The sequence below is a fragment of the Teleopsis dalmanni genome, chromosome 2, assembly GCF_002237135.1.
Source record: "Teleopsis dalmanni isolate 2A chromosome 2, ASM223713v2, whole genome shotgun sequence".
Classification (NCBI taxonomy): Eukaryota; Metazoa; Arthropoda; class Insecta; order Diptera; family Diopsidae; genus Teleopsis; species Teleopsis dalmanni.
Window position 1 is genome coordinate 170,662,397 of NC_051847.1, and position 15,588 is coordinate 170,677,984.

A 15,588-nucleotide genomic window follows, 5' to 3' on the forward strand; every position below is an offset into this window, starting at 1 on the left:
TACAATTGACGGATAAATACAATTATTAGCAGAAAATTATTGAACTTATTGCGTTCATATAATATACATAGAAAATACTCTTACCTAGCAGCCTAAGGTATGTGTTTAAGTAGTCCAGATAATGTTTTGGTGTTACATAATTGTTACGTCGCAGTTTTTGCAAGAAATCCTTTGAATAAAAATGCATCGAACTGTGTACATGTACAACGTGTTCCATTATATCACCGCGATGTTTTTCAGGAATCTGTAAATGAAGATAATTACTTTTAAGAAAATGTTTTCAGAGTTTCATTTTTACCAAAGGATGTTCTGTCAAAAACAGTTCAGCTACTGCTGATAAAGCTTGCTTAGGCCATGGGAATACCCAGTCAATATATGTGCTGCCAATTAGACCTGGAAAGCTGCGACAGCGATTTCTTAAAGCGTCTCCAGAAGGAGACATACTCATAACAACATGCATATTCTCCATGCTTTTACGCAAGAAATATGCCCACACCGAGTCCCTTTTAAAAAAATAAAATTTGTTTGATTTTTATTCTTTGCGCAAGAAATTGAGTATAAAAAACTTTAACCTACTTAGATGCAGAATATCCTTCTTGTTCTGCTGCCGTTCGACAAGCTGAAACGACGGCATCCTTTTCATCATCCTGAAATAGCGCTGGTACGAGGCCAACGGTTAAAATGTTATTGATGAGTTCCAGAAAACCTTCTTCGACAATCTAAAGTAATAAATATATGAAGTTATTTTGATTAACTATATGAATGTGTACGTTTGACTCTCTTTTATACCTGAGAAGCTGTAAAAAGAAAAACTGTCTTTTTACGATTAACGCCAGCTAGTGTATAAAGTCTTTTTAGATCATCTCGGAAAGATGCTTCATTATAACCACGTGATATTGTTATTTCAAAGACCTCACATTCTAAGAAAATTGTAGTCAAATATTAATGTGTTTACGTTTCAATTTTCCATAGATACTTGCAATACATATATACGAATTAATATATTTATTTTACCTGCAGTAAATGCTGATAATCGTGTGATACATTTCTTTCCGGAGCCGCCAACACCGATTAGCATAACATGTCCTCGATGCATGCGTAGCGTGCGATGCACACGTGTTAAATGCTCCAAACAATCTTCGAAGAGAACCATACTAATTTTACCTTTGCGTTCGATGTATTCGTTAAGTATCTTTTTGGCAATGGAAATTAAATTTAATATTTAATTATTATAAATTAAATATAAAAGTAATACTTCAGTAAATAAAGCATAAATTGCACTGAAATCCAGTAGGTCTTCATAAAATCGTGGTTCTGCTTCATTTACAGCATTACGATAATCCCCATATAGAAGTGGATCACGTAAAATATATTCTGTCATAGTGGGTGGAGCCTCCATTTCTTCGCCTTGATTGTATTGATCTTCTTCTGCTAAAACTATATAAAATATTTGAAAAATACATTTTGAGAAATTACTTCAATAATGATTATAAAATACTACTATTACTAGTAGTACTATTAGAATAGTTATTAAGTAAATCAATAGTTGTTTCAATTATATTGTCTTATAATTGCAATAGATTGTTAAAATATTCTTAATAACAGAATTTGTTTAACTTTATACTAATACTCGTACCAATCTGTTTACTGATTAATAGTAATGATTTTATTAGACAGTACTTTAAAAATGAGTCTGGTATAACCAAATTACGGAAGTTTCATAAATAGAATTTCTTTGTAAAATAATATGAAATTTGGTAATTAAATGCTATTAACAAAAGGCCAATTTGTTCAATGGCTTCTTCACACAACATAATAAATTGTTTAATCCACACTATAGTTTTTCTAAGGCCAAATGAGTTTTTGCCGTTTGAAATATCCCACCATGCAACCCTGTGTATTGTCACGACTATATAGTCAAGACATCTTTGTTTGGGTCTTCCTGAGTCTTATTACTTAACAGCGCTTACAGTAATATCTGTTTTTTTGATTTATTTTCTTTCATTCTTAGAAAAGAAACATAGGTATATATATTTTGTATGTTCCTACTAGTACTCAACTATTTATAGTCCATATAGTGAAGACTTCGATTAAATGTATATTCGTTATTTATCATCAATATTCCGACAACTATTATGAGAAAATATGTGTGGACTAATTGTCTTCAACCAGTGGAAGATAGCTTCTTTATTCTACAACCCGTAGTGTACATAACGAAGCTTTTGTTAATATAACGTTTACTACTTCGCGGTTTGTTTCAAATTTTGTTATACATACATATCCTAATAAGAATAGATATAAAGTCTAGTCTTAATCTTAAACCGAAAGAATTTAACTATTTGTTTTAATGTACACTGAATCTGGTAAGAAAAGCTATTCATCTTTTTAAACTCTATCATATATCGAACTTTCTCATAGTAATTCGATGGATATATTTGTTATGTCAGTGATATTCTTCACTTAAACATAGAGATAGTGAATACAATGTTATCATGAAAGTTTTAGAAGAAACTTTCATTGTGGTTGAGATCAGAATTACTCTTAATTAAAATCCTGATAATGCTAACGACAAGATTCTGTATTCTCTTACCAATGCTTGGTCGGTAAAATTTTTATTAATTACGCCAATATTTTTAAGCAGCGATGTTACGCCCTTAATAATATAATATATTTGTCATTGAACAATTGCATATAAAAATATAAGCAAATATAAATTATTTTGAATCAAACTAAATACTCTACAATCACCTATAAAAGAGAGTACATATTTTATAACATACTTTCCTCGTCATACTTTATATATCGCAGCCAAGATTTCTAATATCTAAAATTATATGATTTATTTTTTTTTAACTTTTCTGCGTATTTTATGTATCTGAGGAAAAATGCCAATTGTTTAGTTTGCCTTTTAATCCCAATTTTTTCCCTCCTAATTTTCTAATGAATACAAAATTTGTCTTCATTTTACATAAGCCAAAAAGGTTGCTTACCTGCAGCAGCCTCCTCCGGATCTATGAACCCATTATCTTCTTCGAATGTTGGCGTGAAATGCTCTAGTATCTGATTTTCAATATGTTTTCTCATTAGTTGGATATCCTAAAATAAGGAAAACGTAAGCACGAATTTGAATTTGGCGAAACAAAATACTTGAGAAACATCAACAGAATCTGAAGGCGAAATCCTCATTGTGTGTTGTATTGTGAATGTGTATCTATATGAAAGCTTTTGTATGTAATAGATTGTAATCTGTAAATGAGTTTACGTATCTGTATTTAGGTGTACGTGAGTACTTTATTTGCACTTCTTAGAGTATTAGCGCACCGTGTTGTTGGAGTTTGTGCTAGTGTGTTGGGGTGCTAAATCTGTCAATCAATCTTAAGAATTTATTCAAAGAAATATTCTTCCTGGTACTAATTTGTATGTTTGTGTGCATTTCTTTGTTTGCTTAAACATAAAATTTGAATCAAATCGAATTCGAATTAAAATTGAAGTCAATTTGGAAACGACATCAATCAAACCTTGAAGAGCATTACATTTGCGTTTACTTTCACTTCACTTAAGGTGTGTTAGCAGGACGAAATGTTTGCTAAATTGTAAGGATTCTGTTTGTGTATTTTGGAAACTTCAACTTACGGTGTTTGAAATTAATCGATCGCAAATAATTCTTGTAAATTCATTACGCCAGACACGTATTAGATCTCGTGCTTTGTTAAAGTACTTGGAACGAATTAATAGCATCCCTGCAAATATTCTGGATAGATCCTTCAAATTAAATATGTAATGAAATTTCGACGGAGTGGGTGGTAACTCAACAACGAGTATCTGCAAAATAGAGATTAATTAAGTTTCGATAATAGAAATAATAAATAAATTTTAATGAAAATAATGTTTTCTGGTTTTTACAATATAATGCATGTGAGTGAAAAGGGCAATTAAAAATTTAAATGGTTTCAATATTAAGCATATTAAATATTATTTTAGTTTTAAATATTTAATTTAATATAATTTGCATATATGCGAATAATTAATTTCAATTGTTTTGATGAAATAATGTGTTTACTTATTAATAACAATAATTTTGTTTTTTAATGGGGTAATTAGTCAATAGTTAAAAAATAAATTTTTTAAAAAATTTTTTGTTTTTAAAAGATTTTATTCTAACCGATATTTCGACTATAATCTAAAGTTATCATCAGAGTACTATATTATGTTATTGCAATGCAACAATATTTTAGTATATATCATAAAGGAACAATTATAAAACACATTAATATTTAAATTACATAAATTACATATATATATAGAAAATAATTACACAATACCATGACAATATATATAAAAATTATATATATAGAGGAATGATATATTTATCCTCTTTCATTCGTTGAAGGTGTTTTTATACACCCACCTTTGCGAAGTGTTATATGTTAGTTTTATAATTAAGTCTGTCACTATGAATTTGTAGGTTGTATAGCATTTCCAAGAAAAGGCGTTTTTGTTAATTTATTTCTTGATCTAACACCTTTACATTATCAAGGTTCGGCTATTGTTTTGATGTGATGCGGTGTGAAGCCATTAATTTAATTTAATTTTATTCAATTTAATTTAATTTAATTTCAATTAATATACATTAACTTAATTTAATTTAATTTAGTTTTATTAAATTTTAAATTTTAGTTGTATTTAATTTTATTCTATTCAATTTAACTTAATTTAATTGAAATTAATTTAATTGAATTTTATTTAAATCCATTTTATTTTGTTTCATTTTATTTAATTTAGTTTAGTTTAATTTAATTAAATGTAATTTAATTTAACTTAATTTAATTAATTTTATTTTATTTTGTTTTATTTCATTTTATTTTATTTTATGTAGTGTTACCTTATTTGATTTAGTTTAGTTTAATTCAATTTAATTTAATTTAATTTTATTTGGTTTTATTTCATTTTATATAATTTTTTTTTTTTTATTTTAATTTGATTTTATTTTAATTAATTTTACTATATTTTATTTAGTTTTATCTTATTAAATTTAGTTTAATTTAATTTAAATTAACTTTATCTTGTTATCTTTATCTTATTCCAATTTATTTTATTTTATTTTATTTAGTTTTATCTTATTTAATTTAGTTTAGTTTAATTTAATTTAATTTAATTTTGTTTTATTCTATTTAATATAATTAAATTTTTTTATATTTTGTTTAGTTTTATCTTATTTAATTTTTAGATTTAATTTGATTTAATTTAATTTGGATTAATTTAATTTAATTTATTTTAATTTATTTTAATTTAATTTAATTCATTTTATTTGAATATAATTTAATTTAATTTATTTGAATACATTTTAATTTAATTTTATTTAATGTTATATAATTTATTTTAATTTAGTTTAAATTAATTTAATTTAATTTATTTTAATTTAATTTAATTTAATTTAATTTAATTTAATTTAATATAATTTAATTTAATTTAATTTAATTTAATTTAAATTAATTTAATTATATATAATTCTAATTAATTTTATTTAATTTAATTCATTTCATTTTAATTTAATTTAATTTAATTTAAATATAAAGAAATTTGCATATTATACTTATAACTTATAAGATCTGCCAAACTACTGACGAAATATTTTTTCTTGATACTGAATTCATGAATAACGATTTGAAAAAGTATAAAAATCATAATAGAATAACAAATTTTATTGCAAATAATTGTATGCTCCAGTACGTACTAAATTAAGTATGTCCTAAAAGAGAAGGAAAAGCTGCACTTACAAATCATTTTAAGCTAAATTTCCAATATGCATTCAAATGAGAGCTCCACTTTAGAGACAGGGGTATTAAAATCTGTGCATTTGCTTACATACTGTATGAATTCTTATAACTTATACACGAGTATACATGATGTTCATATAACCTTATCGTTATTATCATCTTCGACGGCGAAATTCTATGAAAAACGACAATTCTATTCAAATAATTCATTTTACTCCATTTCGCAACGCATTAATATCTTCAACACCGAACAAGGACATGCAGTAAGCAGTTAGCAGTAAGAAGCAAGCAGCAAGCAGCGCAGGTGCATGTAAATCATTTCTGGCTCCAGCGCCTTTAAGTGGCAGGAAAACTTAACCATGAGGGCATAGCAAATAAAACCGCACTAAACGCGCACAGCTCGAAGGACAAAATAAAACTAACAGAAGGTGGCAGCAGAGCAGAGCAGAGCATTTACAATCGCAACGACAAATGCTATTTTTATCTATGAACCAATGAAATGCGATAATATTTTAGTGTCAACAATTGTTAAAAGTACCATAAACTAATGCAATTCCAACCACAGTGGCAGTAGATATAGATATTTTGGAGAGTCACACGAGTAGCAGAAGCAGAAGCAGCAGCAGCACCACCATCAGCAGCAAGCAAGGACAAGAGTGCAACAGGAGCATTCGACTATAAATTTTTGACTGCCTCACTCTTAAGTCAATGAAAAAGGATACTTGGCAAAATATAAGTTGAAATATTTTTGCTTATAAGTAGTCAAGAAAAATTGTATAAAATTATTTTCTATTTGTTTTTCCACAAAATACAACTTGACGCCATGAATGACGTAACAAGCGTGTGAACTAAGAAAATTCATTTGCCGTATATAAACGTCGAGATACGTGAACTAAAATATACTTTCAAATTTGATTTAAGTACTTAGCCGTAAGATGCGAATGCGTCTTTATATGTGTCGACCACTGTTTGGAAATTCAAAGAAGGTATTTTCCCATTGCACCACAGCATGACCATTTGAAATATTATCTGCTCAAGGATGTTAAACATTAATACTCCTTGCACAATTTCGATTGTGTGCGGAAGATTACAATTTAAAGGAGAAATATTATGAAAAATTGTCGATATTTGCATATGTAAATCCTGTTACGAGCAATTCACTTCCAAAGGATAATATAAAATGAAAGGGTAAGAATAAAATACGAAAAAAATTTGTTCTTTTTGAGAATTTTTTTGCAGCAATATTTTTAAGTATTTGTTACGGTCCATTAAACATAAAGTAGAACGCACAAACCTTGAACAATTGCAGCGTCATATCCACAATAATTTCGGACAAGAAGAAGATCTTGTTATCGAATCCGCCGCTGTACATTAAATGTCCCTTGAAAATCGAATCATAAATCTGCAATAAGGATTCATCGCTTGGAAACACAATATTGTAAACAGAAAACATTGATATGAATCTGGGATCGACTTCATTACGTCCACCACCAGCACAGCCCATCGCAGCGTAGAAAGTCATGTCCTTGAATTTTTTCCAATTAAGATCCTTATCGCGGTCGTACATTCCACCTCGTTCAAAGAAGAGTTTCAGCAAAGCGATTGGCTGCTGAGTACCGTAGCTATAAATAAAAGAGAGCAATTGAATAAAATATATTTTATATAGAAAAAATTTTAAAGCAATTTATATTGGATATATATAGAAATTAATTTATGTATTTTTAAACTTTTGGGTAATAACTTAAATTCTTTTATAAAAACGTTTACTAAATATTTCAAACCAATTGAATTTCAAATCAATTAAATTTGAAAAGTGAATATCGAAAGAATTTCTATTTATATTTTCATTTAATTTAATTTAATTTATATTTATTGTAAATTGTAAATTGAATGCTTAAATATTGAAGCATTAAATTTTTGTCAATTAAATTTTTTAAGAACATAATTAGTTATTATTCTCAAAACAAATACTTCCATTTGCTTCAAGGATCTTTTCTTTTACTGTTACAATGCAGTTATTTTACATATATATCCTTGTTTAATAAAGACACGAAGCGGGAAAGAAGACTTCTGAAGTTTTGAATCTTCAAGTCATCAAGGGTTGTACTACAGCTTACATATTACCTAATTATAATTTTTATTCAAATATTTTCTTATTTAAGCATGATGGAGTATTTGAAAAAACAATGCGAAAATGGATTTAAAAGTAATTACTCAATTTTAGCAATTTATTAAGAGATGCATGCTGTATAACAATAATAGTACATTCACACTGTCTAATTTAGGTGGGTTTTGCGCATTTTAGCCACTAATGAGAACGATTTACTATACAAAAATCTTTCATATAAATGAGCTCATTATCAATAAATCAGCTCATTTTATTTGTAAAATGTAAACAAACAACAGCTGAGCTGTAACCAAAGGAACTGAGAAAGTATTTAATAAAATCTTTGTTTTTATTAATTGAATATCTAATTGATATATAAAATATATATAAATGCAACTCAATTATATATTTAATTTTTTTGTGTGATATATAATTAAGTAAAGTTTAATTATTTCATATAAAAGTTCCATCAGCTGCATAAATGAGCTCATTATAATGTGAACGTTCACTCATTAATATAAATAAGCAAATGCCTTAATGAGACAGTGTGAATATACTATAACTCTTTATTTCTTATAATCGAAAAAGTTATTTAATAGTCTAATTATTTGAATATTAAGAAAGTATGCTATATAATTTGAAAGTATTCTTAGATTCTTATATCTTTTAACTGCGTTTTTAAAATTAATTAAATAATCTAGCTTTTTGCTGTTTATATTTTAAATAATTTCAATAAACCAGTAGTATTCTATATACCAGTACCAATGTATATACAATATATGTATCTACATGTAATCTCCCACTTAACATAAATTTCAATTAAGCATAATGAAGTATTATTCATGAATATATATCAAGAATTCTGTATTAAGTTATGTTCACTTGTTCAATACTCACTCATCGACTTGAGGCATATTCATATCGTCAATAAAGCAAGCAATTTTCTTTCCTATTGGAGGACCAAATGTATCCTTTGTGCGCTTTTCAACAGCAGCCTCAAGCGTGCGTTGAACATCCATTGATGAGGTTCTCGATGAGAAATTAATATTCAATATGATCTATCAATTGTACGTAGAAGTCAGAAGTCAAATTCAGTATGCAATAATAGTTTCAAATACAACAAAAAAATATTTTTAATTAAGTGAATATTTGACAGATATGTTAAATGCTTTGAAGTTCTAGTACTGTAAACGATTTCATTTAACTTACATTGACGATTTGATTTAGATTTCGCAAATATTGTGAAATAGTTGCTGTTTTCGCAGTGCCAGCTTCGCCAACCAGTAGCACAGGCCTTTTGATCTAAAAATTAATATTTGGTATGGTTAAAAGCGATTTCGTAATAAAGTTGCAGCATTTCACAGACGATTCAGAAATAGCTTCACCAAAACAGTTGATAGAAAATAAATAAAACCGCGTATGAATGGCATATTCATAATTACATACAATTACATACCTCACACATAAGCGATAGCAATTTATCGGTTCTCGTACTGTCAACAGTTGGAACTAATATTTCACTGAATTTCATGTTTGGGTCGTGTGTGTATGCGTGTACCACCCATTCCCAAGCTATCCAACATTCCTTCTCAATATCATAGTAATATTCATACAAGCTTCTAGATGATGGTAATTGACTCGCTTGAGCTGGTTTCTCTTGAGTGTCTGTAATTGTAGGAAATCCTGCAATGCGCTTTATGAATTCATCAAAAACGGCTTGGTCTTGTTCTATTAAGCAAGCACCGAGTGACGCATATACACACTATTTGAAAAACGATAATTTTTTCATTAAAAATTTATATTACAATAATACGCATATATATTCAGTAATATTCGATTTATTACCTGCAAGAAAATACATTCAATAGTGTCTTGTGTATATACTATTGCGGGCACGGCTTCGCCCATATCATCTCCAGTTGATTTATACATTGGCAAAAGTGCATCAAACATATTACAAAACTGAACAACCATATTTAAATCAGTTTGCATTATAACTAGTTTTAATGGATTGCCTTGAGATGTGCCATCAATGCCTTCCAATATAAAGGCTATGGCTTGAGTTATGACTTTCTCATAAAAGTCCTGTTAGTATGAAATTGAAAGATGTTTTTTAGAAAATCATTTCATATGTTATTGTATCAACAAACCTGTAGCACTTCTCTTTCATTCTCTGGACGTGTTAGCACCCAACGTTGCCAATAAGGATTATAGCGTAGATTTTTAGGGTCAACAAAAACCATACCAGCACGCGAAACTGTGGCTGGAGATGCATACCATAAGTTGCCAACCTAAAGTAATTATTAAAGGAAAGAGATTTATTAGACTATATATATTCCATATATACATATAAAAATAACATGTATTTATTTAAAAAAGTTATCCATTGTGAATTTTAAGTTATATAATTTACTTATACAAATAACCGCCAACTAAAATTACATATTAAATGATGTCATCCATGGTATTCAGTATTTCGGACTATCAAAGGATCTGCTGTGAAATGATAACTGAATTGTACTCACCTCAAACAGCAGCGCACAATAATTTTCTAATCTAATGCGTTCACCGTTCGCTAATGTCAACAGCTTATTATCATCCATAACGGAGTTCATGTTCTCAATCCAAAGTGCATCAACGTCACCATCAAAGCAAGCGTATCGCCTTTCCTGTGGGAGTGCATTTAGATGATTATATTAGGTGAGTTGTAGCGATACAAAGTGTTGAACAGCGGTAGTTTCGTGGTTGCGTAATGTATAGTTTCGCAGCCTTGCTTTCAATTCACACACCTACAGACCCATATACATACTGATTAGGGAAACAAGAATAAGGCTGTTTCGCCCAACGCTCAATGCTTCAATTTAAGGTTTGCTAGCACAAAGCGTATGTATTGTTAAGTGATGAATCAGTGGTTGTGGAGAATATTCAGACATACAAAATAATAGGTAGGTAAGAACAGATGTTCGTTATGGAATATTTGATTGTGCTATATTCTCTTTTTTCAGGGTTTTCGAGCAACTGCTTAGTTTCTGCATTGGGATTTATTAGTGAGCTATTCGATTGTCAGTGGTTTGACAGCGAGTTGTGGGAACGTGAAGTGAATTTGACTGCAGTGTCAATGATGTAGTTGTAGTAGAGAAAATGTTAATATACATTTAAAATCAATTCTCCTCCTTCTTTTTCTGTGACAAAAAATTTTGTTTAACAATCATTTCAGAATATAGTAATTCTTATAGCAAACTGGCATTATATTCATAAGTAAATATTAAAATTATTTTGATTTTGTTATTGAATTTTAATTACTCATAAATAGTTGTACAAGATTCATTTAAAAAAATTACAATTCGTAAAGCAATAACGAAGTAAAACGAAATTTAAACATTTGAATAGCCCACATCCACATTCAATGGTTACTCTCTATTAATACTTTTGGACCACAAAATAGTTTTAGTAGGTGCTGAAAACCGTGAGCAATCAAACATTTTGATTAGAATAATTTAGATTCACTCATTGACATGAGTTTACAAGACTTAACACACGCTTGCAATCAATGTCTGACAAATAAAGGTTCCTGAGAGTCCTGATCATATAATTAGAGATTATATAAGATTCGTAGATACTAGATAAAATTTAGAGGCACTTATTGGTGGAGCCATCCCTTCTACCGTGGTAATGCAAATGTTGGCAAGTATTGAAGACTGGAGCGCTTACAAGTGAATAATCTTTAGAACAATGTTTACATTGTTAAAGCGGACAAAATACTTAGTACACAATCGGAGTGAAATCACACTAAGTGCTCTTCTTACCTGCCCTGTCGTACTGCAAGGATTTCCAGAATTTGGAGCTGAGAATTTGGAGACTTTTTAGTCCATAGGCATGTATGACTCAATGAAGGGTACGGGTATTTTTAGAAGGTGCTACTTTCATGTTCAACACTAAAAAAAAATTAATGCTAAGAAATATTAGTATTAATGAAGTTAGCTCGTGGGCAAGGGAATATAGATAATATTTGATATACATTGCCTGGTATATCTGCAATCACATTTTGAACTGAGTTACTTGTTTCACACAATTAAAAAACTAACATCCGCTGTTAAACGCTTTTTGTACATCACATAATTACATAATTGCAATTACATAACAAATTTTTATTTTTATATCAACTATTTTTTACCTCTCTTTCCGTCGGTCTATTCATTTCACGAAATATATTAGAAAACAAGCCATCAATCCAATCTCTTGTCTCTATATCCAAGTAGCCGTAAAGTTCTATGACAGAAGTGGCCTTCAAAGAAACAATGAAAAAAAGTTACATTAATAATATAATAAATTATGGAACACATTAAAAAAGAAATTAAAGTCTTTTAGTAATTAAGTACATTAAAAATAGATTTAAAAAAGATAGAATGACTAAAAGTCGATAGTTTATATAGTGTACAGAATCATTACCACCACCGTTAACATCATTAGGGTTCAGGTTACAAATCTATCCCAGAAATGTAATATTCGTCAGTTTAGAAGCCATAGCTTCAGTACTCCAAGCTAAAAGCTTTACCATAAATATCCGCGCAATTATTTACTATTCTAAAATTTATGATACATATGGATAATCCTTATGTCCTTAGGATTATGTTTAATCTTAAGGCTTTATTTTTGATATCGACCAAATTTTCACTGTGCTATTAGGAACCCACTTATTTTACATTACATGTTTAGTTTTGATGACAATAATATGGTAGACGTATTGACTATATAAGCAGTCCCCTGACAACCGTGGTCAATTGTAAATGATAGCAAAATACTCTCTGAAAGCCAAGCTAAACTATTGTCTCGGTAAAGCCTATCACAAATATGTTAATTTAACAGGAGAGGAATTCGTCACACTAAGCTCTTCTTTCCAAAATATTATGTGGAGAATGGCGCATACCTATTAAATGTTAACGGATCGATCTCGGAATTGGAGTAATTGGAGTAATATCTGGTAAGTGTCTTTTGAAAAAGCGTTAAATGCAAAAATGATTAGAAATCGATAAATACAGACTATATATAATACACACATACTTCCTACAAGAATTTTTTACAAAAATTTTTTACACAAATTAGAGTAGTCACGCGTCGAACTACGACAGATTTCGACTTTTCAAGATATAGCTAAAAAGACTCTTAATAAAATAAATCCTTCAATGACCTTAAAATGGGTAGAATACAGCAGTCCCATAGGTACCAAACAGGTAATAATTTAGTCCGTTTAGCACCTTTGGCTTGGTTCTCGTATCGGGACTAAAAAATCAAGATCGGTGAAGAACCCGTGTAACAATTTAAGCTATATAGCTTGATTCTCAAATCATCGATTGAAGGCTTTTTACTGTTTACATTTATACGCAGAAAAAAATTCAAGTAAAATGTGTTTGATTTCAGATTTTTGTGATTTTCGTTCAGATTGAGGTAAACAAACTTTGTATTATAGGAAATATAACTAAGTTTCTGACAATCACAGTGGAGTTGTTATAAATAATGTAAGTTTGGATTACACATAGTTCGTAAACATAGTTTGTTTCCTAAAAATTTTGTTTGATTCAAACATAATTTTTTTCTGCGTGTAGTATGTCAAATTTTTAGATTGATTAGACAAATGCCGATTAAGAATAATGGTACACACAATTTGGCAGTTCTTAAGTCTATTATCTAGCAAATTCACTACTAACTCATATTGTAGCAGGATAAAAAAAATTGCACTAAATCGAATCTAAAATCTATATCGAATCACGGCGGTCGTGTAAGCGAAATCGTACCTAATGTCTGAGGTATGTTTAACAATTTTCTTCTTATTTTAAGTGCTAATCTAGTGGAAAGTATAGACTATGTCAGAAAGTTAAAAATATAGTCCTCCAGTATTTTAGGTGAATCTATATCTGTGAATAGGTCCGCTAGTAGTTGTCTGTTCGTGGCTTTGCTGATCAATGCTTTGTGATCTCTTCATCTATTATAGAGAATTCAGCCTAAAACCAATATACTACTCTGTTCGTATACCAAAGTTTGCTGAATTTCCCTGCAAGATAAGATCTCCATGGCAGTATTAAAAACTATAATAAATTAAATGGTTGATTTTTCTTTACAGAGTTTTTATTTTGGAATGAAGTTGCTTTATTCGGTAGACAGCAATAAAAACTTTTGAAATAATGCGCACGGCGTATAAATAACAGTGACAGAACAAAATAAACGAATAAATAACAATTTTAAAGCAGTAAATATTCTATAATAAAAAATTTGTTATGATGTTCTGTGCGAAAATACAATCAAAATGTGCAAAAGGGCAGGATGGAAAGAACAATGGCGTCGTTTTTGTCTTCCGTGTTTTTGATTGCAGTGTTTGCAGTGTTTTTCGTGTAATGTAAATTTAAATACAAAAAGCAGCACATTTCACAAAGGATAAAAGTGTAAAGCTAATTTGCTTTAACACTCGTTTTTTGCTCGACACGGTTTTTGCTTTATTTCAATTTTGCAAAATGTAAAATGTCCTGGATGGAGCTTCACTTTTTCCTTAAAATGTTGCACAGCGACATCGCAAACGTGAACTTGCTGCAGTTTTGTGCAGTGTGAAGTGAAACAATAATGCAAGTGAAACAATAAAGGATATGTCAATAGGAGTTGGTGACTGTTAACAATTTAATTTCTTTGTATCAAACTGAGAGAACTGCAATTATCTGTTGTGGGAAAATTCCTTTTTATCATTTTTAAAATTGAAAATTTTTACTAAAAGAAGTTAATATGTCATTACCATATATATCATATTTCTTATTATTTAATACTCGTAATTATACGTATTTACCTCTCCGTATCAATTTTTAGCGATACCTATTCTTTGTAGCATTTTAATCCTAACTCTTTTTATTGAAATTACAGTCATTTCAAGTAAACAAATAAACGGAAGACACAAAGGACTCGAGAAAAATTTAAACAAATATAACAAAAGAATATTTACAATGAGAGAAAAAAAAAGACTTTGTCGGTTACAAGTTGAACAATTTTGACTTACCTTAGGGTTAAGTGTGGTACACTTGGTAGGCAGGCCCATATGAGTTTGCGCTTTAATTAGTGTATTTATAACGACAGTCTTGCCACCACCTGTTGGTCCAACAATCATGGTCGAGTGTCGGGTCATCATGGTTTCGTACATTTGTACCACTTTGTCCTCCTGCAGGCCGGCCGCATTACACGGCATTAAAGGACATTACACAACATTGGTTTTCGTTATTGTTCAGTCAAGTACAAATTTGTTTATTTTTTCATTGTACATAGTGTTTATATATGAAGAGCAGCAAAAAAAAAGAACAAAAACATAAAAGAGATATTAGTTATTTGAGAATTTATTATTATTATTTCTTTATTTTTTATTGTATAGAATTTGTAAAATGCTTCGCATCATATCCTGTGTTGACGATTATTTTTCATTTTGCAATTTGCAACGTGTCAATGTGTCAACGCCTGAGATATGACGTACAAAATGGATTCTCATCATCATAGAAATTCTTACAACTTAGTATGTCAGAGACAAAAACGGAACGGCATAGTTACGGAATTGACAATAAAAAAAACAACACAAAGCGTTTATAGTGACGGAAATAACGAAGATGATGAGGTTGCTTCCTTTACAAAAGCACATGAACATTAAAAATGTTTAGAAAATTGTTATATCCAATGCCG

The 15,588-nt window shown here is 29.3% G+C and overlaps 1 protein-coding gene across 1 annotated transcript in view; it reads right to left on the minus strand.

Annotated features, from left to right (window-relative positions):
• Positions 1-15,588, minus strand: part of LOC119685815 (dynein heavy chain 10, axonemal) — a 75,785-nt gene that overhangs the window by 21,303 nt on the left and 38,894 nt on the right. The window contains exons 37-53 of the mRNA XM_038100198.1: positions 14,921-15,079; positions 12,059-12,169; positions 10,410-10,553; positions 10,035-10,175; positions 9,730-9,969; positions 9,341-9,646; positions 9,094-9,186; positions 8,782-8,942; positions 7,072-7,399; positions 3,634-3,822; positions 2,991-3,096; positions 1,256-1,437; positions 1,015-1,192; positions 790-920; positions 577-719; positions 299-503; positions 85-244 (exon numbers count right to left, since the gene is read on the minus strand). Of these exons, the coding sequence (XP_037956126.1) occupies positions 85-244; positions 299-503; positions 577-719; positions 790-920; positions 1,015-1,192; positions 1,256-1,437; positions 2,991-3,096; positions 3,634-3,822; positions 7,072-7,399; positions 8,782-8,942; positions 9,094-9,186; positions 9,341-9,646; positions 9,730-9,969; positions 10,035-10,175; positions 10,410-10,553; positions 12,059-12,169; positions 14,921-15,079 (2,977 nt within the window). The remainder of the gene's footprint in view (positions 1-84; positions 245-298; positions 504-576; positions 720-789; positions 921-1,014; positions 1,193-1,255; positions 1,438-2,990; positions 3,097-3,633; positions 3,823-7,071; positions 7,400-8,781; positions 8,943-9,093; positions 9,187-9,340; positions 9,647-9,729; positions 9,970-10,034; positions 10,176-10,409; positions 10,554-12,058; positions 12,170-14,920; positions 15,080-15,588) is intronic.